This window comes from Elephas maximus, chromosome 1, assembly GCF_024166365.1.
Source record: "Elephas maximus indicus isolate mEleMax1 chromosome 1, mEleMax1 primary haplotype, whole genome shotgun sequence".
Lineage (NCBI taxonomy): Eukaryota > Metazoa > Chordata > Mammalia > Proboscidea > Elephantidae > Elephas > Elephas maximus.
In genome coordinates, this window is record NC_064819.1 from 54,846,775 (window position 1) to 54,872,073 (window position 25,299).

Consider the following 25,299-nt stretch of genomic DNA (forward strand, 5'->3'; position numbering starts at 1 on the left):
TTTATATACATTGTTTCACTTAATTCATTTATTGAGGTGGTTACGATTACTCTCATTTCACGGATGAGGATACCAAAGTTGCTGAGGATTATACAGCTATGAAGAAACAGAACCGAGAGTCTGCCTAGCTCCAAAGTCCATGCCCTTTTCACAATAGTCACACTGTCTTCTTGTTTCATAAAAGGGTGGAGATTATATGACTATCTATTTTTCTCTAACTGCTGATTTAATACGTGACGAATGTAAGTTAATGGGGATGCAGGCGGGTGGGTAGGGGCTGGAGTTTCCTGAGAGCAAAGCTGAAGTGATAGAAGGCATTGATAGAAGGCGGAATTCACTGTCTCCCCCGGCTGCCCCACACCCAATGATTCACTAAAAGAAAAAACTGTGGTGGATTATACTTCTGAAGCCCACACTCTATGGCCACATAAAGGGAATTTTTAACTATGGAAAGTCCCGAATCACAATCAGATTGGAACATATCCAACCCTCTTCATGGTCCATTTACATTCTCTCTTAACATATGGTCCTGGGCCACCTCTCCCAGGAATATCCAAGGAGCTGGCTAAAATGCAGATTCCCCAGCCGCAAGTCAGACCTACTCAATTAGAATCCCAGGAGATGGGGAGGGGGAATGGCCTGGGACTCTGTATTTAAACCAGCCCTCCCTCCCCTCTAAATGATTATGTTCACACTTCATGGTTCGGGACAAGATTCCACTCTGTCTTCATTTTCTTCTTTAATAGCATTTAAGGTCAACACCTTAAACTACCAGGACCTCTAGCTCTGGAGTCACCACCATTTTACAAAGGAGAAATTAAAGGAGAAAATGAGTAAAGGGCTATGGGCAAGTCAATAAAACTGCTACAAAGAGATCTGAGAAAATCACCTGGCCCCCACTACACTGAGGTTACCCCTCAGGGGCCTTGGCTTATGTCACTGGTATGTTTCCCACCCACTGAGAAGATCCTGAGTCATAAACTACACAGGGGAAGATGTTGGCAGAAGTTTTTAAAGCAGCTGCTATCTCCTAGAAAGTTAAAATTGCCTCTTAGCAGCCAAACCATATCTACTATATAGAAAAAAAAGGAAGGAAGAATAGAAGGAGGGAGGGAAGAAATAAGGAAGGAAGAAAGGAAGGAGCCAAACTCACTCCATTGGGGGTGTGAGCTGTTGGTCCAGCAGCCCAGAGCACCTGGGGCACTAATATGATTCTCGTCATGAGATCACCATAATCTGGACAGCGCCTGGTGTTTGGCAGGGGAAGAGTCAGGACCATGACCCCTGCCCTCCTCAACTTTACCAGTTACCACCTCAGTCCCCTTCACTGCTCACAGCTTAGAGCTCCAGGCATCATCTCCCCAGCTTTGGTAGTATCTCCCCAAGTTCTTGGTACATCTCCTGTAAGAACTGGCAGAGGTCCTTTTCAGAAATTTGCTTCCTTCTATAAGAATCCCTGGAAACCCTGGTGGCGTACTGGTTAAGAACGATGGCTGCTAACCAAAAGGTTGGCAGTTCGAATCTGCCAGGTGCTCCTTGGAAACTCTATGGGGCAGTTCTACTCTGCTTGCAGGGTTGCTATGAGTCAGAATTGATTCGACAGCGATGGGTTTATAGGAATCACTCGAAACAAAACATTCTGCTCATTTTAGAATTAAAAACAAAGAAGAAGCGACTGAGTTTGCGTCTGCGAGGTCTACCACAGCACCCCAGCGAGCATCCTAAATCCCAGGGAAGCTGTGTCAAAGTTGATCCCCTCTAACCAGGTGGAGCGCCAAGAAGAAAATCTGCAGAGCAGTTATGGCAAATAAAATGGGAAGAAGCCTGGAGGCTTAGACTTTTCAGACTTGGAACTGAAAAGGTTGAGTCTAAAAAGGAAAACATGTCACCTTCCTGCCAAAACAAACTATGATGAAAGCTTCGAGCCCACCACCTTTCAGCCAAGCATTTCCTGTTCAGGCCTCCCCAGTCTGCTCACACCAGCTCAGATGAGCGAGAGCTATCTTTAAGATGCAAACAACCACCACAAAGAATAAGAGAAGTTATTTATAGCTGCACCTTTCAACTGTCCTTTTCCCCTCTGGAGATAGAGGTTGTGCTTGGCTTAATCTTTCAATCTAACATCACTAGGGTAAGAAAGACTTTGAAAGGTCAGGGCACAGTCAGACAGGGATTGTTTTTCTGTCCAATGAAGCCAGAAAGCTACTCAACACTTCTTTAGGACCCCCTCCTAATACACACGTATTGGGATTATGCAACAGATACACACTTGAGAAGTGTTCTGTAAAACATTCCTTTTGTATTAAAGATGATTTGAAAAGGCATTAGTGGTTTTGCTATTTAAAGGAATCCAGCAGTAAATCTTTTTGTTTTCCCCAACAGAGGATTTATTACCATGCAAATTGTTGTTGTTCTTAGGTACCATCAAATTGATTCTGACTCATAGCGACACTATGTACAACAGAATGAAACACTGCCAGGTCCTCCGCCATCCTCACAATTATTGCGTTTGAGCCCATTGTTGCAGCCACTGTGTAAATCCATCTCGTTGAAGGTCTTCCTCTTTTTCACTGACCTCTACTGTATCAAGCATGATGTCCTTCTCCAGGCACTGGCCCCTCCTGATGTTATTGTTGTTGGTAGGTGCCGTCGAGTCAGTTCTGACTCATAGCAACCCTATGCACAACAGAACGAAACGCTGCCCGGTCCTGTGCCATCTTTACAGTGTTTTTTATGCCTGAGCCCATTGTTGCAGCCACTGTGTCAATCCACCTCATTGAGGGCCTTCCTCTTTCCCACTGTTCCTTTACTTTACCAAGCATGATGTCCTTCTCCAGGGACTAATCTCTCCTCACAACATGTCCAAAGTTCCTAAGACAGACTAGGAAGAAGGACCTAGAGTCTACTTCTGAAAAGAATTAGCCTGTGAAAACCTTATGAACAGCAGCCCCTCCTGATAACACGTCCAAAATACATGAAACGAAGTCTTCCCATCCTCGCTTCTAAGGAGCATTCTGGCTGTGCTTTTTCCAAGACAGATTTGTTCATTTTTCTGGTAGTCCATGATATATTCAATATTCTCCACCAACACCATAATTCAGAGGCATCAATTCTCCTTCAGTCTTCCTTATTCATTGTCCAGCTTTCTCAAGCATATGAAGCAATTGAAAATACCAAGGCTTGGGTCAGGCACATCCTAGTCCTCAAGGGACATCTTCGCTTTTTTTGTGGCATAGTGGTTAATTGCTATGGATGCAAACCAAAAGGTCGGCAGTTGGAAACTCTATAGGGCAGTTCTACTCTGTCCTATAGGGTCGCTATGAGCCCACACAGACTGGACGGCAGCGGGTTTGATTTTTTGGTTATATCATGCAAATAGATATCTCCTAATCTGCATGGGTTTGTAAATTCAGATTTTGTGTTAAATTTTCTTGAGGTAGAGCACATTTATATTTAATGTTCTAAGAGTCAACAAGCTCTTTCTTGTATTTAACTGCATCTTTCCTCTTGTAACTCAGGAATATTTTCTTATTATGTTAAGCCAACCCGCTCTTGGAGTCCTTGGGTGGCAGAAACAGTGAAGCACAGGACTACTAACTGAAAGGCTGGTGGTTCTACCCCATCCAGTGGCTCTGTGGAAGAAAAGGCCTGGAGATCTGCTTCCAGGAAGATTACAGCCATGAAAACTCTATGAAGCACAGTTCTACGATGAAACACTTGGGGTCACCATGAGTCGGAATCAACTTGATGGCAATCAGTAGTCCACTCTTACTACAAAGTCTAGCAGGACCCATTCTAGGCCCTTGGAATTTATCAGTAGATGAAAGAACATCTCTGCCCTTGTTAACACTCACAAAAGCAACATCTTGGTCTTGGTATTACTAACCATAGCGTCACTGACATTATTTTCTTCATAGCACCTATCACAACTGGCATTACATTGTTGTTACTAACTGCTATAGAGTCAGCCTCCTGACGCATGGCAAGCCCATGTGATACAGAGCAGAACTGCTTCACAGAGTTTTCTTGGCTGTAATCTTTACAGAAGCAGATCACCAGGACTTTTCTTCCTTGGAGCTGCTGGGTGGGTTTGAACTGCCAACCTTTCGGTTAGTAGCCAATTGCAAACTGCTAGGATCCTACACTGACATTATAGTTTGTTTATGTCTCCCCCACTATACTATAAGCATCATGAGGACTTTGTTCACTCGTTAATTTATCACTGTATTACAAGCATCGAAAATGTACTAGATGCTCAACATTCATTATTCAATTGATAAATTTATATTTAGTTGAAATCTCTATGGTATTTGGAATTATTAAGGATTCCAGAGAGGCTCCTTTTTTTTTTTTTTTCCATTATGATGTCTTTTTATTAGGATGTCTTCCTAAATATCTTACCTCCACTGTTTCACCCACTGTCATGGCCATTATTATAGGGATTACTTGAAAGAGAAGAGGATAGTTTCTTTCTAAGGTCACTAGTTACCTATGTTTTTAATTGAGTCAAACTTTCAGCTGGTGACTCTGCAGAACAAGTTGGGGGGCATGACCCACTTCTAGCTTCCTTGCTTCCTCTACTTCTGGTGGGTTCTTTGCCAGCCAGGCCAAAGGGGCCATGACTCGGCTTTGGCCCAAGGAGGTTCTTGCTGCATCATTGCGTTTGTATAAAATGTGGTGCCTTGTACCATTTGAGGAAGAAAAAGACTGGAAACTCTTTGTACACAAAACCTAGATCTAGAACCACATCTATTAGAAAGATGGGAAGACACAGCTTAATGATCCAGAAGGACACAGGAACTTACAATGGTTGTGAATCAACAGTACTTGGCACGTGGTAGGAGTTCAAGAAAGTTTTGTTGACTGAATGAATGGAAAAATGATACAAAAACGATATCTGCACTAGGGTACTAGATATATTTACTTCTTGGGATATATTTTGGGAACACATCCCTTGGTCCAAGTACAATGGAAAAAAAATAAGTAGAACAAAAATTCAGTTAGTCACTTACTCACCTTTTTACTTAAGTTGGGACCATTGGTTCCCCCAATGATCCTCTGTACTGATGGTGGCACTTGATACACATCTTTTTCCTGAGTACCATGGCCAGTAGGGACTTGGTAAATTCCTTGGTTTTGATAGGAAGGTGGTACTTGGTAGATGGTATCCCGAGGAGCAGCCTGTGGGTTTGGCACTTGATAGAGCTTCTGTTGGCCAAAGGTCTGGTGCATCAGTCCAGAAGGAGGCTGGTCCTGACCAGCAGGGATCTCCTGCATGGGACCAATCAGAAGCTTCACGCGGTTGCCTGGGACGATGCCTTGCCGCCCATGCAAGGAACAGAGCCACCATCCTTCCAGTCCTCCCGTGTTCTGCTCTATCACGGTCAGGATGTCTCCCTTGCGAAAGGCCAACTCCTCAGCACATTCTGGGACATTGTCATATAAGGCCCTTGCCATAAGATTCTAGGAAGGAAGGAATAGGGAAATCACGTTAGAATATTAGCTCAGTCCTTTTCACACCTAAAGCCTATTCTTTTACGGAGAGACACTTCCTGGAAAGAAGAGAAGAAGAAATCTGAACAATAGCCTGTAAGGAGAAAAACAGATGGCGCAGACAAAAGACAGATACATACACACTGTGTCTGCCACCAATGACATCAGACTGCCTCCTTGGAAAAAAGCTCAATACACCAGAAGAGTTCTTTCTTCTCGTAGACACTGTGCCAAGGAATTATGAGCAGCGCTGTTCAAAAGTTAGAGAACAGAGCAGGATACAAAAACATTTTTCTTCCTTTCTTAAAGCCAGCTTAAGGAAAAAACTATATTCCAAGATACTCAGATGCACTACAATGGACATTTCTCAGCTTTGTCATATGATGGAGGTTAAAAGGGGTCAAGGAGGATCCCAAGTAACCGTTAGTACAAATGGCGTTTGCATTCTCTGTTGAAGCGCAAACACAAGGTCATCTACATATGCCCTGGGGGGGAAGGGCTTCAAAAATGTTGTTCTTGGCTTAAAGTGAGGCCCTTGGATAAAGGGAGAATCTGCAAACAAGGGCGAGAATCTGCAAGGAAGTGTCTCTTCCATAAAAATCAAGCATGGAACATAGGGTGACAGTGGTCTACACACCCAGATTTGACGGCAGGAAGCTACGAAGAATTTATAATACGGAGGTAGATGCCAGCTCTTTCTCTTTTGGTCTTTTACTCGGAATGTTCCTGGGGGCCCATCCTCACCCTGCAACTTTATCACCTACTTCTTGAATCTCACCATTCACATCTGAAAGGCTGTGTCTTCCCCTTTCATGGGCCCAAAACACTCTCCTTCTTTGTGTGAAGGCCTGTCTGGCACATTCAGTACTCAGCAGACAGCCAAAGTAGGCATTCAGCATAAAGTGGGCAGGCAGTACGTGCTGACATTCCTGGAAGCCTTTCAAAGGCTCTGAAGATTTCATTTCTTGGCCTTAGTAATGTTTCCCAGCATGCTGGCAGCCACAGCCGAAGGCCTGCCTCCTCCCCAGCACATAGAGAAGTCGGAGAACGTTGTAAATTCACTGCATGCACTCAAAAAACTAAGTGATCTCTTCAGTGCTTTGCTAAAATGCTTGGATGCACTTAGTGTCACGGTGGTGGTGATCATTTGTGGAAGAAAGTGTTATCAACTGGCTGGAGCATGTTCGTATCTTTATTAGACATTATAATATATTCATGGAATTTTCGGCTGCTGTTGTTTGGACTTATGCCCCCTGTTTTCTTCTCTAGAAATGTGGACTTGATCTTTCAGGCTGGTGTTTTTCATACCTCTATAATTAACTGACATTAATCTTTTCCCCCGTACTGTGGCACATAACCAAAGGCCTTGCATTGCGTGATGGTTCTCTACTATGGAGGGGCTGTGTTATGTAAGGGATTGTCCCTCTGGTTAGTAGTTGGGAAGGGTTCTGGTTCTCCTCCTGTCAGCCAAGTTCCTCTGAGTCAGTGCAAATACCAATCTAAGGGAAGGAGATAAAGCCATGAAGGTCAGTATCTAGGAAGCTTGGTGATGCTCTTCAAGACCAAGTTTGAGGTCCTTGTTCTTGACAGTTATGAATCCAGGAAATCTGTGACATATAGACAGGTGAGCAGTAAGGGAAGCTAAAGGAAGACAAAGGGGTTTGTGTTTCAGGTGAAGGTTTTAGTTAGTATTTATATTCCAGGAAGCATTGGGTTCCTAGATAAAAAAAAGATAAAATCGTGCAGCATTCTACCTTGGTTTGTGGGACCATTTAAGGGTGTGTCATAGTCCTAAAATCCTCTGTTTCCCTTCTGTTTTCTTTTTTGGGTGTCCTGTTTTTTTTTTTTTTGTCACTAGTAGTTTAAAGGAGAAATCCTAGAGTTACAGAAGTCAAGAGTCTGGTCCTTTGTACCGAAATGATCTCAAGTAAATTACTCCATCGGAGTGTACTGTGATTATGGAGCAGGTGAATGCTACTGCTCTGGTCTCTGTCCCTTTCTCTTGGGTCCATTCAACAACTGGGAGTGAATGATAAGGAAGTCTCTAGATGAGATCAGCAGTAATGGAGTCAGGGCCAGTTCTACTGGAGCTGAGGGTTGATAGCGGTACGATTGTGTTGACTACAAAGAAGAGAAAGAAGAGAAATAGAAAAGAGTAGAAAGGCAATGGCGTGCAGGCCTAATCAGCATAAATCAACTGGAGGCACTGGGAGTTGAGTCACTTTCATGTCACATCAGGCAGCACTGAAATAGAGCACTGGGCCATGCTTGATGAAAGGCAGATAGAAATCCCTGTGTAAGAGTCTTTCGAGATGTCCTTTGTCTCCTATCCTACTAACATTCCTGCCACCTGGTAGGCAGCATGCTAATGTTTCTAGACAGTACCTCAAGAGCTGTTTCTCAGGGAATACTTTCAGAGCCCCATTGTCAGTGCTAATGGAGGCACCAGCAGGGGAGTTTTCCTAATTGGTTGTCTATTATTTCTCAGCAGTCTTCCCCACTGCCCACAGAGATTGGTATTTAGAAAGAGAGGTTGGCACCACTGCTAATGGCAAGGACCCCAGCACCAGCCTGACACCTATTCACACACTGACAAATATTCTCAGCCTTGGCTGAACAGAAGTGTGAGTTATTTGATACCCGTGCATGTCACAGAGAGCTAATGTCCACATCCAGCCATACAACTCACGAGACCTCAAGAGATCACCTGACAATAATGTCCCCATTTTACAGATGAGGAAACAGGTCTGGGGAGGCCAGTTTATCATTTGCCCAAAGCCACACTGATGGTGGCAGAGACGGGCTAGGACTGTGGTCTCTTGCTTCTTCATTCACTTCTTTTTCCAGAATGCTAAGCTACCTTAGCTCTACTACACAATGTCCTCCTAACTGGGCACAATTCCATTATGCAAAAGTTCTAAAGATAACCAACTCTTCTTTCATGTCTATAGAATAAATAGATTCTTAGAGTTTTGTGTCCTAGCTGATTATGTGGTTGCTTCTCCCCTCTGTGCCTTAGCTTCCTCATCTGTAAAATGAGAATGAGGATAATAGTACCAACCTCACAGGTTTGCTGTGAAGACTAGTTGAGTTAATTTCATTAAAGTACTTTAATATTGCTCAAGACTTGGTAAGCAATTATAATTATTTTGTATAATTTTTCTGGATGCCACTATGATTTTAGGCTCCCTACTCACTTCACCATATCTCAGTTCTCAATCAAGAATTGGTCCTATTTTATTCATGCTACCATATAAATATATATATGTGAAGACATTGAAGATTTTTACCAACTTCTGCAGTCTAAAATTGATCAAACAGGCAATCAAGGTGCATTCATAATTACTGGTTATTGGAATGCAAAAACTGGAAACAAAAAAGAAAAATCGGCAGTTGGAAAATATGGCCTTGGTAATAGAGATGAAGCCAAGGAGCGAATGATAGAAGGTTGCAAGACAAACGATTTCATCATTGCCAATACCTTTTTCAACAACATAAATGGCGACTATACACCTGGACCTCACCAGATGGAATACACAGGAATCAAATCAGCTACGTATTTGGAAAAAGATGATGGAGAAGTTTAACATCATCAGTCAGAACAAGGCCAGGAGCTAACTGCAGAACAGACCATTAATTGCTCATATGCAAGTTCAAGCTGAAGCTGAAGAAAATTAGAGAAAGTCCATGAGACTCAAAGTGTGACCTTGAGTACATCCCACCTGAATTTAGAGACTATCTCAAGAATCAATTTCATGCATTGAACACTAATGACCGAAGACCAGAGGAGCTGTGGAATGACATCAAGGACATCACATGCGAATAAAGCAAAAGGTCATTAAAATGACAGGAAAGAAATGATTCTGCGGGCAAAATACTGAATGATGCAGGAAGCATCAAGAAAAGAAGATGGAAGGAATACACAAAGTAAGTATACCAAAAAGAATTGGCTGGTGGTGTTCAACCATTTCAGGAGGTAGCATATGATCAAGAGCCGATGGTAGTGAAGGAAGAAGTCCAAGCTGCACTGAAAGCACTGGAGAAAAACAAGGCTCCAGGAATCGATGGATACCAACTGAGATGTTTCAACAAAGTGTGTGTTAGGGTTGTATCTTTTACCATATTTATTCAATCTGCTGAGCAAATAATCTGAGAAGCTGGACAATATGAAGAAAAACGTGGCATCAGAACTGGAGGAAGACTCATTAACAATCTGCGATATACAGATGATACATCCTTGCTTGCTGAAAGCGAAGAGAACTTGAAGCACTTACTGTTGAAGATCAAAGACTTGATCTTTGATCAAGTATGGATTGATTACTCCTCAACATAAAGAAAACAAAATCCTCACAACTGGACCCATAAACAACATCGTGATAAATGGAGACAAGACTGAAGTTGTCAAGGATTTCATTTTACTTGGATCCATAATCAATGCTCATGGAAGCAGCAGTCAAGAAATCAAGTGATATATTACATTGGGCAAATCTGCTGCAAAAGACCTCTTTAAAATGTAAAATAGCTGTCACTTTGAGGACTAAGGTGGGCCTAACCCAAGCCATGGTATTTTCTGTCACCTCATATGCATGCAAAAGCTGGACAATGAATAAGGAAAACTTGAAGAATTGATGCCTTTGAATTATGGTGTTGGTGAAGAACACTAAATATACCTAGGCTACTAGAAGAACTAACAAATCTGTTTTGGAAGAAGTACAGCCAGAATGCTCCTTAGAAGCAACGATGTTGAGACTTCGTCTCACTAACTTTGGACATGGTATTAGCAGGGACCAGTCCTTGGAGAAGGATATCATGCTTAGTACAGAGTCAGTGAAAAAGAAGACCCTCAACAAGATGGGCTGACACAATGCCTGTAAAAATGGGCTCAAACTTAGCAACGACTATGAGGATGGTGCAGGATCAGGCAGTGTTTTGCTCTGTTGAACATAGTGCACTATGAGCTGGAGCCGACTCAAAGACGCCTAACAACAACAAATTATATACATATGAGCCCAGGTGGTGCAGAGGTTAAGATCTTGGCTGCAAACCAAAAAGTTGGCAGTTCAAATCCACCAGTTGCTCCTTGGAAACCTTATGGGGCAATTCTACTCTGTCCTTTGTCAACTCGATGGCAACAGTTCTATACACACATATATATATATATACATATACATACATACATACACACACACAGACATATATATATATATATATATACCCAGTTGCTATCAAGTAAATTCCGACTCATGGTGACTCCATGTGTGTCAGAGTAGAACTGTGCTCCATAGGGTTTTCAATGGCTGATTTTTCAGAAGGAGATTACCAGGCCTTTCTTCCAAGGTGCCTCTGGGTACACTTGAACCCTCAACTTTTCACTTAGCAGCTAAGTGAATTAACAGTGTGTACCACCCAGGGACTCCACCAGGGACGTGTCAGACCACCACACGTCTGTCAGTTTGTACTGTGATGGCTTGCATGTTGCTATGATCGGACTCCATATAGTGTCAGACCACCACACGTCTGTCAGTTTGTACTGTGATGGCTTGCATGTTGCTATGATCCTGGAAGCTAGGCCACCGGTATTTCAAATACCAGCAAAATCACCCATGGCAGACAGGCTTCAGTAGAGCTTCAAACTAAGACTAGGAAGAAAGGCCTGGTGATCTACTTTTGAAAATTAGCCAGTGAAAACCCTATGGCTCATAACAGAATATTATTCAATATAGTGCTGGAAGGTGAGCCCCCTAGGTTGTAGGGCATTCAAAATACACAGTGGCTGCAACAGTGGCCTGGACCATACCAACAGTATAGAAGATGATGCAGGGTCGGGTGTTACCTTCATTCTTTTGTACATGGTGTTGCCATGAGTCCATTTGATGACAGTTAACAACAACAGCAACAACAGCAGATGCTAATTCTTTTTCTTACTCCTTGGATACTTGCCTCCAGGGCAGGGAAGGCCAACACAGAAACAAATAAATGAGAGATAAGAAAGCTGTGGCAATTCTATATCCAGCTGCATGGCTAACAGCTATAGCTTGACTCAAAAAAAAAAAAAAAAAAAACCTGCTGCCATCGGGTGGATTCCGACTCGTAGCAATCGTATAGGACAGAGTAGAACTGCCCCATAGAGTTTCCAAGGAGCACCTGGTGGATTCAAACTGCTGACCATTTGGTTAGCAGTTGTAGCACCTAACTACTACGCCGCCAGGGTTTCCATAGTTTGACAAAGCACCCAAAACACTTGGAGCACAGAACTTGAAAATTAAAAGGAAACTAACAATTATAGCCCAACTCCTTCATGTTACAGAGGAGAAAAATGAAGCTCAAGAAGCTAATGATTTGTCATTCTCCTAGTAAGTTATTGTAGAGCTGGGACAAGAATTCAGGCCTCCTGTCTCCAGTCTGGGAGCCCTGGTTTCACAGTGGTTAAGAGCTATGGCTGCTGACCAAAAGGTAAAAGGTAAGCAGCTCGAATTCACCAGGTGCTCCTTGGAAGCCCTGCAGGGCAGTTCTACTCTGGCCTATCGGGTCACTATGAGTTGGGATTGACTTGAAGGCAGTGGGGTTTTTTTTTTTTAGTTCACTAATTATGACAAATACTTCACGGAGCCAAATGCATATGTAACAAAAGTCCTGGCTCTAGAAAGGACTGGGGCATTTGGGGATAATAGGTCCTATTTGAGGGAACCCTAAAGGTAGCAGTATCTAGCATTACTCCCCACCCCAAGCTTTCTCAAAATTCTCTCTTCTTTTGGCTTCCAGGGCACCATGTCCAGGTTTTCCCTCTTCTCTTGACCATTCTCTTCTGCTTCACAGACTAATTTTGAGGGAAGTGGGTCCATTCCCAAAGGGATCATATTTCAGCTGGATTTCTTCTTTGCTGTTTTCTCTCAACTCTACACACTTGCTATCTAGAGGGAATCCCACCTGCTGACAGCATCTAAATACAAAACCAAACCAAACCCATTACTGTCGAGTCAATTTTGACTCCCATAGAACAGAGTAGAACTGCCCCATAGAGTTTCCAAGGAGCACCTGGTAGATTCGAACTGCTGAACTTTTGGTTAGCCGCCGTAGCACCTAATGACTACGCCACCAGGGTTTCCATCTAAATACAAGGAACACCCAAATACAGACCTCAAGGCTAGCATTTCTTCTGCACTACAGTACCCTTATTTCCAGTTGCCTACCAGGCATCTTGGAGTCCCTGGGTGGTGCAAATGGTTAACATGATCAGCTGCTAAACCAAAAGACTGGAGGTTCAAGTCCACCCAGAGGTGCTTCAGAAGAAAGGCTTGGCGGTCTGCTTCCGAAAAATCAGCCACTGAAAACAGTTCCACCCAGACACACATGGGGCTGCCATAAGCGGAAATGACGGCAACTGGTTCTTGGTGGTAGGCACCTTCACCTGACACTCAACAAGTGCAAAAGCCTCTTCCACCTGCTTAAGCTATCACGCTTAACAGCACACACACAGCTGCCCAAGTTGGGCGTTTCACTCTTTGAAACCCAATCAGCCTTCCCCAGCCATACTCTGATTTCCACCTCACTGCCACTGCCACTGCCACTGGTGGTGTAGTAGTTAAGAGCTACAGCTGCTAACCAAAAGGTCGGAAGTGCGAGTCCACCAGCAGCTCCTTGGAAACTCTATGGGGTAGTTCTGCCCTGCCCTGCCCTATGGAGTCACTAGGAGTTGGACTCGACAGCAACCAGTATGGTTTTTTTTTTTTTTTTTTGGCCACTCTTAGTTCAGGCCCTCAGCAGCTTTTTTCTGGAGTACTGCGACTGGATACCAGCTGGGTTTCCTGCATTCACCCTCTTCCTACCTCACAATCCACCTTCCAGATAACCAAAGAGTTCTTTGCTAAAACCTGTCCCGTCATTTCCCTTCCCAATTCTCTCGAATAGTATTTCTTACGGTGTGACTTGTAATACCTTGTTCCAGGTTGTGAATTTCTATCAGGTACGTGGTCTTATTCATTTTGCATTTCCAGAACTTTAGCTCACAGTTTCTGAAACATAACACACGCTCATTAAATATTTGCTAGACTGAAATGAAATCTGGACTCTGATTTCCCAGTTCCCTACAAACCAAAACCAATCCCACTGCTGTCGAGTCGATTCCGACTCATAGCGACCCTATAGGACACAGTAGAACTGCCCCTTAGAGTTTCCAAGCAGTGCCTGGCAGATTTGAACTGCCCACCTCTTGGTTAGCAGCTGTAGCACTTAACCACTACACCACCAGGGTTTCCCGGTTCTCTACGGAGAGGGTGAAATTGTCTTCTGCAGAATTGAGCAAGGCATTTGGTTAAAATCCTCAAACGACCATAGGGGTAAGGCAAGTGAACTGAACCAGAAATAGCCTGTCCAAGTCACTCAAGCCTCACAGCCAGAGAACACGGGGTGGGGGCAGCGAGCAGGAAAGTGCCTGCCCTTCCCTATTAAAGCAGGATGATGACGTAGATGGGGAGCATGAACCCAACATTAACCACCCCTGAGCAAACAGGAAAGCCGAGAGGAACTCACCATCCCAGAGAGATTAAATACAATGGCTTCTTTAAGAGCCTTTCCTTCCTCGGTGCAGCAGACTAAAAAAAATAGCACCATTTAAATACTTTGCCTTAACATTTTGGTTTGCAGTTTCTGGTTCTCAACCAAAGCCTGAACACCGGGAAGAAAACACTGTACACCCAGCCAGCACTATGGGTGCAGAGAGCTCTGGGTCACGTGACAACACCTCTACCCACCCCCCCCCCACTCCACCCCGCCTTTTATTTTCCACTGCTATCAAAATGTCAAGAAAGCTTAATACTCCTACTGCCAGGGAAACGATCTGCCTTTCCAAATACGGAGAGGTGTGACTTGTACTTTCCATGACCGTTCAGGCTGTTCTTTGAAGAGAAATGAGACACAATGGCTAGCGTGTCACCCCACTAGGACTGATAGCATCATCAATGTCCTAGCTTCCTCTTATTATTTTTACTTCAGTCTATATTTATCATGCCAGAGCTCCTGCCAAGGCCTCAGGGCTGCCACATTCTCAGCTACATGACTTTCCTGCACCCAACCCCCCAACTATAGCCTGGACACACACACAACAGAAGACCCTGAGAAACAGACACATTAAAGAGGGAAATGGCCGTTGTCAAACAGATCAGTCCTAAAGGAAGTGACTGAGGGATGAATATCATCAAGGTCAGTCTCAGGGCATGCTGAGGAAGAAGCTAGGGGCTATAGTGCCTGCTGACAAAAATCAGCCTCCTTCTGAAGACTGTCAAACCACTTGGGCTGTGTTTTGCTTCTTCCTCCCACCAGCACCTTTGGAATCAGGTCCATACAGGCCAAAAAATCACCCACCGAAAACCCTCTGGAGCACAGTTCTACTCTGACACCCATGAGGTCGCCATGAGTCCGAGTTGACTGCAAGCGGTTTGATTTTTTTTTTCTGACTTGGGCTTTCCAAAGGAAAGTAACATAGTCACAATCAATATTTACAAGTGTCAGGATTTCAGTTCTTGTAATATTTGGCTTAAACCTGGGTTCTTTGATCTGAAGATCTGAAACGCTGAATTTCTTAAAAATTGTATCTTCTTGAGATGGTTAAGTAGCAGATAAGAAGCTCTTAAGTATGAGAGTTACGGAATACAGTACACAGCACATCCTCATTTTTTCCAAGTCATACGTATTGATTGCTTTGGAACACATTTGCATTAGGCAACTGGAGCTAGTCCACAGAAAGGCAGCACTAAGCTCTAATCTCTAGTCACACCGCTGGCCACAGGTGTCACATATCCAGCATTTTCCATCAGAGATTCCTTTGGCACCTAGATTGCATTTTAACCAAATGGTGGTTAATTTTCTAGAATGTGCTTCTTCTATGGTTCTCACAAAGCCTACATGTGCATCTTGGGCCCTCTCTGAATCTTCGTGTCTTTGACTTTGCCCCATGTCCTCACGTTTTCTTGGATTTCCAGCTTTGTGATCTTTAGCCATAGCATTCTTTGAGCAGTCTGAGTGGAGGATGCTTTGTTCCCCAAAGGACCTTCCCCCCAAAATGACTCTTCGACGTGGTAGCAGCCCAGACACATAAGACACTGGGTCAGTATTCCCTGCATGAACTATGGGTGGTGCGTTGTGTGTGGTCACCCCTAAGACTCTCAAGTTTGGGAGTCTTGATGTCTCCTTCACACTTGCTTATTCTTATTTGATGAGGGACCATTTAGAACCCATCACTATTTTGGTGGTTCATATACCAACAGGAACCTGCTTCTTGAGAACTAGTAAGAAGATCTGATGCTCATTACAGATTAGGATATTTGGATCTCAGAAAGAATTTTCTGTCTTACCAGGCTTGGTAACAAGATATGGACAGTATAGCTGTGAGATGAAAAAGTATTTCCTTAAAATCTGGGCTCGTATCCTTTCCTGTGGAGTCCCTGGCTAGTACAAATGGTTAAGTGCTCTGCTGCTATTACACCTTGGAATTTATAAGTTTGAGTCCACCCAGAGGCACCTCAGAAGAAAGGCCTGGCGATCAACTTCCAAAAAATCAGCCTGTGGAGTACACTGAAAACCCTGTGGAGTACAGTTCTACTCTGACACACATGGGGTTGCCGTAAGTCGAAATCAGCTTGATGGCAACCACTACTCATTCCTTCTCTGCACTACAATAAGGCCAACTACTCTCCCTTGAAGATGCCTTGGTGGTGCAGTGTTTAAGTGCTCAGCTGCCAACCAAAAAGTCAGTAGTTCAAACCCATCAGCAGTTCCACCCTGCCAATCTGTTTCCATAAAGATTTCAGTGTCGGAAACCCTATGGGGCAGTTCTGCTCTTATAGGGTTGCTATGAGTCAGAATCAACTCGATGCCAACGGGTTTGCTTTGGTTTATTCTCCCTGGATTTAAGGCTCATGAAAGACAGAAACATTCATACACTGGGCTTTGTTTAGCACAAAACCACCCAAAACCTAGAACAAATCTTTTGCTTTACTCAAGAAAAATTGTAAATGGGTCGGTAGGTAGGAGTGTGTGCGGTATGCACTTCACAGTCGATTTCTATTATTTTTTGGCCCACCGTCCAGAATAAATTTGGTTGCTCTCAGTACTTGAGAAAAAGAAATGATCTTTTCCTCACGAGTCTGATGATCAGAAAAAATACATGTCTTTAAGAACTCAATTCTCCACACTTCTGTAGTCCCAAGAAACTGGGTGGAAGAAAGCCCAGGTTTCCATGGTATTAGAACTGGAAGTTACCAGTAAACTGACCAGAATTGGCTATCCTAGAATGTTAGAGTGAGAAGGGAGCCCAGAGCTCATTCTGACCCAACGTCCTCAGTTTCCAGCCTGGAGCTGTACTGTGTCTTGTCCAAGGTCACAGATAACGCTAGTCACAGAGGCAGAACCAGCATCTCTCAGTCTACGATTGTGTCCACTGGACCAGGATGCCCTTCCTGGGAAACTTCTTCTTCTTAGAATTTCGCACTGCTGCTATTATGCCTTGGAATTTATAAGCATTTGTCCCAGGTTGCCTGGTTTTGATAGACTGAAGTACAGTATATTGGCAAAGGATCAAAAACATGAGGCAGGCACAAACTCTTTTCAGGGTCTGTCCCTAGATAAATCTGACAGGCGCCATATAATGATGAAGGCTTGACACCCACTCACTCAAAAGATAGGTTTTATTAACAATAAAACAACCACCTGGATTCCAGCCAATATTACATTGTTGGCACTGGATCACATCTATCTGCCTGTCTAGACAAATTCTTCTAACATACAGGGTACTTGGGGAAGGGAAATGAGAATTAAGTTATGAAGGAGTTGGAGATTCCAATCCACTACGATATATTAAAAAAAAAAAAATCACTTCTCAAAAAGTCAAAACACACAAATTATAACCACTAATAAAATATTTGAAAGAAGGAAAAGATCTTCCTATTTTCACATTTTTATGTATCTTACCTTCTGACATCAAGGTATGCAGCCCAAGGTATGAAGTTCTATCTATACCCATTGATACAACTACGTACACATCTTGGCAGCTCTCACCTGTCTCCCATCCAGAACCCAGCTCATGTACTTGGAGGCTACCCCTGGCTGGACTTCTTGTAGTTGCCACCTGACCTAGGTTTAGAGCCTGATTTCTATTCTCCCACTTAACTTGTGAGGTCCTCAAAGAGTTTTAGAAAATGGATCCATACTCTTGGCTGTACGGGTGTACCCAGTCAGAAGCTGTCAGCATTGTAACTGCACAGCCGCCCCAAGGAGGAACTTTTTGCTGCTGCAGCTTCTCAGCTAGAAGAGGGAGGAAAGTGTGGCAGGAGCAAATGGAGCAGAAGGAAACCTCACAATGACCTTGTTTAATGACCACGGGTACAGACAAGGCTCTTACATGGCGAGATAATACAGCAGTTTATGAGAATACAATGGCTTTCATAAAGGCCCAGTTCTAAATGCACGCTCCATTATTAGGTACATGTATGGAAGCCAGAAGAAGACTTGGCGGAATTATGGCTGCCTTAGAGACAGCTGGATGGTTTTGCCTGTGACCTGAGTGAGACCCTATGTTTCTTAGTATTTTGTGTGTTCACTTTAAAAAGCTGGTGCTAAGCATATCAAGAAGTTCGTTTTGGTTTACGACCTGTTACTCTGACATTAACCTCAATCATGATAAAACTTTGACAGTTACATGAGGGTACTTTTGTGCTTCTATCACATAAGAACTAATAAGAGCATTATTTTTAAGCAGAAAGTTGTCACAACGGGGTGGGAAACTACTACTGGTACCACGGATGCTGCTAAACATCCCGTAAGGCACGGGACAGCCCCCCAACAAAGACCTATACAGCCCCAAATGACAACAGTGCCAAGGTTGAGAAAACTTGGACAGAAGAATGGGCACTAGACTGAAGTAGGAGAGTCTAGGCTCTGTTCTCTATATTGTAAGACTAACAACGATCAAATTACTGGCTTTGCACCTGTTTACCCATCTGAAAAACAGGGATAATGAACGTGTTCTTCGTTACAGGAATATTACGAGGACTGATGGAATTATACATGTGAAACGGTCTGATTTCTTCAGAAGAAAAGATCTCTATGAAACTGAAGCACAGCTATTACCGCACTATTATGAGCTCATGAAATTGTGTCTTAAGAACTGTACCTACTCCTCCCCCTCAAAAAAAAAAAAAAAAAAAATTCCTCTGGGAAAAGAAAACAAACCAGCAATGATCTCATCATGATTACACCTGCCACACCAAAAAACACAGTTCAGAGGAATGAAATTCTTTCCCTCCAGCAATGAAGTAAGCTGTGCCTGTAATTAAGACCTTAATAAGGGAGGCAGGAGGCTTGATGCAGATCCTGCGGGCTGTGAGGCCCCGGACTATCTGCCAGGTTTCAAACAAGAACAATGAAAAGGCAATCGCCAGCAGCTGAACCCTCTCAGGTGTTCCCAGTGAGTCCCACAAAACGGGCCCTCCTTCATTGCTGAAGATGCCCGTTTCTGCAAGGAAAAAGCAGAGAAGGAGCAGCCTGCTATTTATAAGTAAATGTCACCTATAATGCTATATAAACATTTGCCTGAATCCATTTTTAAAATGCCTCTTAGATAAGGTTCTGTCGAAAGGCTGCCGTAAGAGAAAAGGGATCACGCTGCCGACAGCTGACCAGCAGCGAGTGCTGACTGTGTAGCATGACAACACGTTCCTGACCTTTCCAAGACAGTTCAGTTTCAAATATCCTTCACATTGTCAGACCATGTGTCCCATTTTTTGGTTAATAGAACATGGCTATATACACATACAGACAATAATAGATAGATAGATGATAGATAGATAGAAAACTTGGTGTTGTTGTTGACGTTAGGTGCTGTCGAGTCAGTTCTGACTCACAACAGCCCTAAGTGCAACAAAATGAAACACTGCCCGGTCCCGCACAATCCTCACAATCATTGTTATGCTTGAGCTCATTGTTGCAGCCACTGTGCCAATCCATTTCGTAGAGGGTCTTCTTCTTTTTCACTCTCTACCAAGCATGACGTCCTTCTCCAGGAACTGAACCCTCCTGACAACATGTCCAAAGTATGTGAGACATAGTCTCGACATCCTTGCTTCTAAGGAGCATTCTGGCTGTACTTCTTCCAAGACAGATTCGTTTTTTCTTCTGGCAGTCTCTGGTATATTCAATATTTTTCACCAATACCATTATTTAAAGGTGTCTATTTTTTTTATTCTTCAGTCTTCCTTCTTCATCGTTCGGCTTTCACATGCATATAAGGTGATTGAAAATACCATGGCTTGGGTGAGGTGCGCCTCCGTCCTCAAGGTGACATCTTTGCTTTTCAGAAACTTTAAAGAGGTCTTATTCAGTGGATTTGCCCAATGCAATGCGTCTTTTGAGTTTGACTGCTGCTTCCGTAGGCACTGACTGCGGATCCAAGTAAAATGAAATCCCTTAACAATTTCAATCTTTTCTACATTTATCATGATGTTGCTCATTGGTCCAGTTGTGATGATTTCATTTTCTTTATGTTGAGGTGTAATCCATACTGAAGGCCGTAGTCTTTGATCTTCATCAGTGAGTGCTTCAAGTCCTCTTCACTTTAGGAAGCGAGATTGTGTCATCTGCATATCACAGGTTGTTAATGAGTCTTCCTCCAATCCTGATGCCCCATCTCTTCATATAGTCCCGCTTCTCAGATTATTTGTTCAGCATACAGATTAAATAAGTATGGAGAAAGGATACAACCCTGACACACACCTTTCCTGACTTTAAACCACGCAGTATCCCCTTGTTCTGTTTGAAGGACTGCCTCTTGATCTATGTACAGGCTCCTCATGATCACAATTAAGTGGGGACTAGCTATTTAAAAAAAATGTTGAGGGGGTGAAAGTATACACCACAAAAATACACCAATTCAACAGTTTCTACATGTACAGCTCAGCGACATTGATTACATTCTTCAAGTTGTTCAACCATTCTCATTACCCTTTTCTAAATTATTCTACTACCGTTAAGGGGACTAGCTTTTTTTTTTTTTTAAGAATAAACTGGGATTTAGTAGTCTGTGGTGGGCCCAGGCATACGTGTTTGAAAACATTCCACGGGTAGGTTTAATATATCCACGATTAGCTGTCACGCCTTCCGCCTCAACAATGAAAAATCACTGCCATACCCCATCACGGTTCAGTTTCTGGACTGCCTGTACCATGGTCCTCAAAGGCTATGCCTCAATTCCCCTAGATCACACTGTCACTAAAACTACCTTCTGACACAATCGGCCTTTCTAATGGACAGTGGAAAAGGCCACCAATAAGGCCATTTATCTTTAAGGGAAGATTCTTCAGGAAGATAGCCTTTTGCAGCTCACTGTGAGGAGTCCTCATTACCCAGTAAGAATTACCGCAGGGAGATTACTGGAATGCTGTAAGTAAATAAAATGGTGGGGGGTTTTGTTAAAGTATAATCAGGCTTTTTTTTTTTTTTTTGGTCCTCTTTCCATCACCTAGAAACCGGGCAGCTTTTCGCCAACATTTTAAGTTGGAAATACAGTATTTCTTTCCAGTGGCCCTTTTTTGTTTATCTTGGCAAGGAGGCCTGGTAATTAAGTCTATATGTTACTACATACTAGTGCCACAGTTCCAGGGCCAGGCATTTCAAACCAATTTGTTTAGGTTTCTTTCTAACCCTAAAGTGCTCTAAAAATAGATAACAAAGCCCTCTTACTTAACATTTGCGTCATTCTAATTGAATGAAATAAGATAAGGGATATAGTTTACCCTGAATTTCTCCTATACTCCCCTCTAGCCTCCCCTTCTATTGCAGCCTTGGCTTTTTAAACTGGCTTTCTCTTCTGCTCACTAATATTTTTGCTATGGGTAAACAGTTCTAGTGAATGTTCCCTTTTAATTTTTTATGTACTTAATGCTTCTGTAGCTATGTATCTATATGGGTATATCTCCTAATGCATCATATAATAAAAAAAAAAATAATAGCTGCCATTTATTAAATGCCTGCACTGTGCTAGAAACTGATGATTTTCATATATTATATCCTTACAACTCTCAGACAAGACAGGTATTATCACTCAGTGGCATCACCAGGGTTGGTGTCACCCAGTGTGGAAGCTCATAGTGTCACCACTACCACCCCTCCCCTCCATTCCTCCATGGGTGGTGTGGCTGGTGAGTCCCCCACCTGTGTGCAGAGTAGCCAGGGCCCACCCCACCCCTGCACAGGGAGGATCACCCTCTGCATGGCACAGCCCCTCCCAGCCCCCCTCCCCAGCTCCTCTCCTCTCCTATTGGCCAAGGCAGAGACCCTCCTCTCTGCCCAACAGCAGCCTGACTGGCAGGTGGCCAGGAACGGGGAGGAGGGGTGGTGACAAGTTACTGCACTGGGTGGGGGTGGTGGTGGTAGGGTGATGACAAGTTTGGATGATGGGTGACAACAACCCTCGTGATGCTCCTGCCTTGGTGGCCCCTCCCCCAGCATCACCCACTCACTGGTCACTGCCAGCACTGCTGCTGCCCCCTGCAGACCCTGGGGTCATTTTGGTGTCACCCCCTCTGATAGTATCATGGGGTGTGGTCCACACACACACACACACTCCCACCCCACAGTGACACCATTGTTAACCACTTACATTGTATAAATAAGGATATGGACGCTTGGAGTAGCTTATGTAACATTATACTGTTAGAAAGTAATAAAATAGATTGGAAACAAAATCCAATGTTCTTTCCACTATGCCATACAGAAGAACCACCCCACCCTTTTTTTTTCTTTAGGCTATTTGTGTAAGTATTTTAACAAGCTGGGTGGTATAAATGGTTTGTGCTCAGCTACTAACCAAAAGGTTGGCAGTTCTAATCCACCCAGAGGAGCTGCGGAAGAATGGTCTGGCAATCTGCTTCCTTAATATTACAGCCATTAAAAACCCTATGGAGTGCCGTTCTAGTCTGACACACATGGGGTCGCCCTGAGTTGGAATTGACTTGACAGCAATAGGTTTGATTTTGGGTCTTTGGGAGTTATAGGTATTTTATGCAATTCCACATTACATTCAGTATGTGTTGAGTACCTACTATGAGCAAGGTGCTGTAGTTTTAGGAATGTCAAGTCTCATTAATAATGATGAAGATATCAAGTTGTTAACATGTTAGCAAGTGGACCATGTGCAGTAGCTATCCTGTTAAATCCCTAAGGCTGGGGTCTGCATTTCCACAATACACATCCAAGCCTGTCGAATATTCAACAATACTCAGTCATCTTAACCTCGTTAACTGGAATTTTGACATAACTATGTCACCAAGCCTTGAGCACACTATCTATCCTTTCAACATCTACTGAGCATCTAGTATACAAGGGGAGTTGAGGATGACTAGCATTGTCCACTTACTGTACACCAGGAGCCATGGTAAGTACTTTACATTCATACAGTACCTCATTCAGGGCTTACAACAATCACATAAGGCAGTTATTATCAATCCTATTTTACAGATATTGAAAACTGAGGCTCAGAGAGCTTTAGCTTGCCCAAGATTGTTGTTGTTAGTTGCCACTGAGTTGACTCCGACTCATGCTGACCCCATGTGTGCAGAGTAGAACTGCTCCATAGGGTTTTCAAGGCTGTGACCTTTTGGAAGCAGATCACCAGGCCTGCCTTCCAAGATTCCTCTGGGTGGGTTGGAACTGCCAACATTTTGGCTGGTAGGGTGCTTAACCGTTTGTGCCAACCGGGGTCTCCTTGCCCAAGGTTACGGAGCTTTAAGCTACCAGAAACAGACATCCCTTACTCCAAAGCCCACACTACCTAGTCTCTAACACAAGAACAAGGAAGACCAAGTTCCTGCCCCTGAATACCTTAACAGATCCTAGATCATACATTTTATTCAAGGACTTGTCTTCAATCTGCCTCTACACACAAATAAAGATTGGGTCTGTCTTATATTCAGTGGGGCTTACTTAAAACTGGACAGCCCCAGAGGGTAACTTATGTGAGTTACAGGGTATCATTTAGATAGTGATTCGATTGAAAGGGGTTAATGAGTAAGGCAGTGCTAACAGAGTAGGGCAGAGGTGAACATCATAAAGCCTACTTTAAGGATCGCAGGACAAAGGGACAAAGGCTTAGGCTTTTGATTGTTTTATAGAATGGATGGATGAGGAGCTTAACTAGTGGAAGTGATAGGCTAACCAAGTCACGCAGGCACAAAGAGACAGGGACATACTGAATGGGAGCAGCAGGGAGCCAAGATGTCCCATGGCAGAGGCTAAGGAGCAGAAAGGTTAGGGACACAGTGTGTTTTAAGGGTGTCCCATTCATGTAGGTGGGAGAGGTGAGACCCGGAGAAGTCTGGTGTTGTTGTTGTTGTGTGCCATTGAGTTGATTCCGATTCATAGCTACCCTATAGGACGGAGTAGAACTACCCCATGGGGTTTCCTAGGCTGTAATTATTATGGGAGCAGACAGCCAGGTCTTTTCTCCCACAGAGCCACTGGTGGGTTCAAACTGCTGACCTTTCAGTTAACAGGCCAAGCCCTTAACCTTAACCATTTTGTCACCAGGGCTCCTTAGTCTGGTATTAGAGAAGCATAAAGAATGCTTGGATGAAAAAACAAGAGCCTATGAGGTCGTAAGAGCACAGAAGGTGGGCGGGGATTTGCAAAAGGCTTGGTGTAGAGAGGAAGATTTTTTTTAGAAGACTGTGGGCAGACAGGAAGCCACTGGTGAATTCTGAGAAGAGGGCTGATGCGATTCCAGCAATGAAAGGACGCTAAAGGAATCCTCGGTATTTTACACACTGTAACTTGCTAAATTTGGTATGATCAGAACAACGCCTTCAGTTCTACGAAAGCTTTCATCTCCACCTAGGTAAGTCATGTAGCTCTGAAAATGGGTTTGCTAAAAATGGAAATAAAAAAGCGAATGTCTTTTACACTATCTTTTGGTTCTTTTAGATTCATAATTCCCAGGCAAGATCTAAAAAGGAAGAGAGCATGAGTCTTCAATTTGGATTAGGTCCAACAAATAATTTAGAGGCAGAGTTTACAAGCAATATATCAGAGTAGGAGCCCTGGTGGTCCAGGGGTTAAGAGCTTGGCTGTTAACCAAAAGGTCGGCAGTTCAAAACCACCAGCCACTCCTTGGAAACACTATGAGGCAGTTCTACCCTGTCCTATAGGGTCTGACTATGAGTTGGAATCGACTCCACAGCCACAGGTTTGGTGTACATTACAGTAAGAAAAGAATTGGAAATTATGTAAGTCATAAAAAAATGGCTATAATGACAAAATCAAAGACCTGCCATCATTTTCTTCTCAAGCTAGCTTGAGGAAATGAAAATATTTTCAAAGTCCTCTCAAAAGGTTTTTATAGCATACACTTTCTTGTGCCCTATCTGCCTCACCCCATTCAACCAGGATACAATAATTGAGTTTACGGTAGTAGCTTTCTTTACTGTCCTGGGAATGCCATCTGTAATTTTTCTTCAATCAAAAAGTTTAAGAATGAATTTCTTGCATGATAGGCTAGATCAATAACTTACAACTGGAGTGTAGGCACATAAGGGTTCAGAAATGTGGCCAAGTCTCAAAGGGCTGCTCAGCCATTGGAGACCAGCCAGACTCAGCACCTACAAGGTCTCCCTCCTCCCTCTCCAGGACAAAGGAGGTGGAGCCTTGGGCCTCTGCTCAAACACATCTGTACACCTGCCCTGCAATCACCTTCCTGGAAAAGAGCAGCAGCCACCCACCTACCTCCATACCCTCAGGAGCCACAGCCTTCCTTGGCAAGTGTTC

The 25,299-nt window shown here is 43.5% G+C and overlaps 1 protein-coding gene across 5 annotated transcripts in view; it reads right to left on the reverse strand.

The window, feature by feature from the left end:
• The window catches only part of NEDD9 (neural precursor cell expressed, developmentally down-regulated 9), a 217,636-nt gene that overhangs the window by 26,504 nt on the left and 165,833 nt on the right, over positions 1-25,299 (reverse strand). For 4 of the 5 annotated variants that reach the window (XM_049883422.1, XM_049883416.1, XM_049883429.1 and 1 more), the window contains one exon: positions 5,017-5,463. In XM_049883422.1, coding sequence (XP_049739379.1) covers positions 5,017-5,463 — 447 coding nt within the window. Of the gene's footprint in view, positions 1-5,016; positions 5,464-11,326; positions 13,506-25,299 lie in introns of all 5 variants that reach the window. The other variant, XM_049883405.1, reaches the window with a different exon arrangement.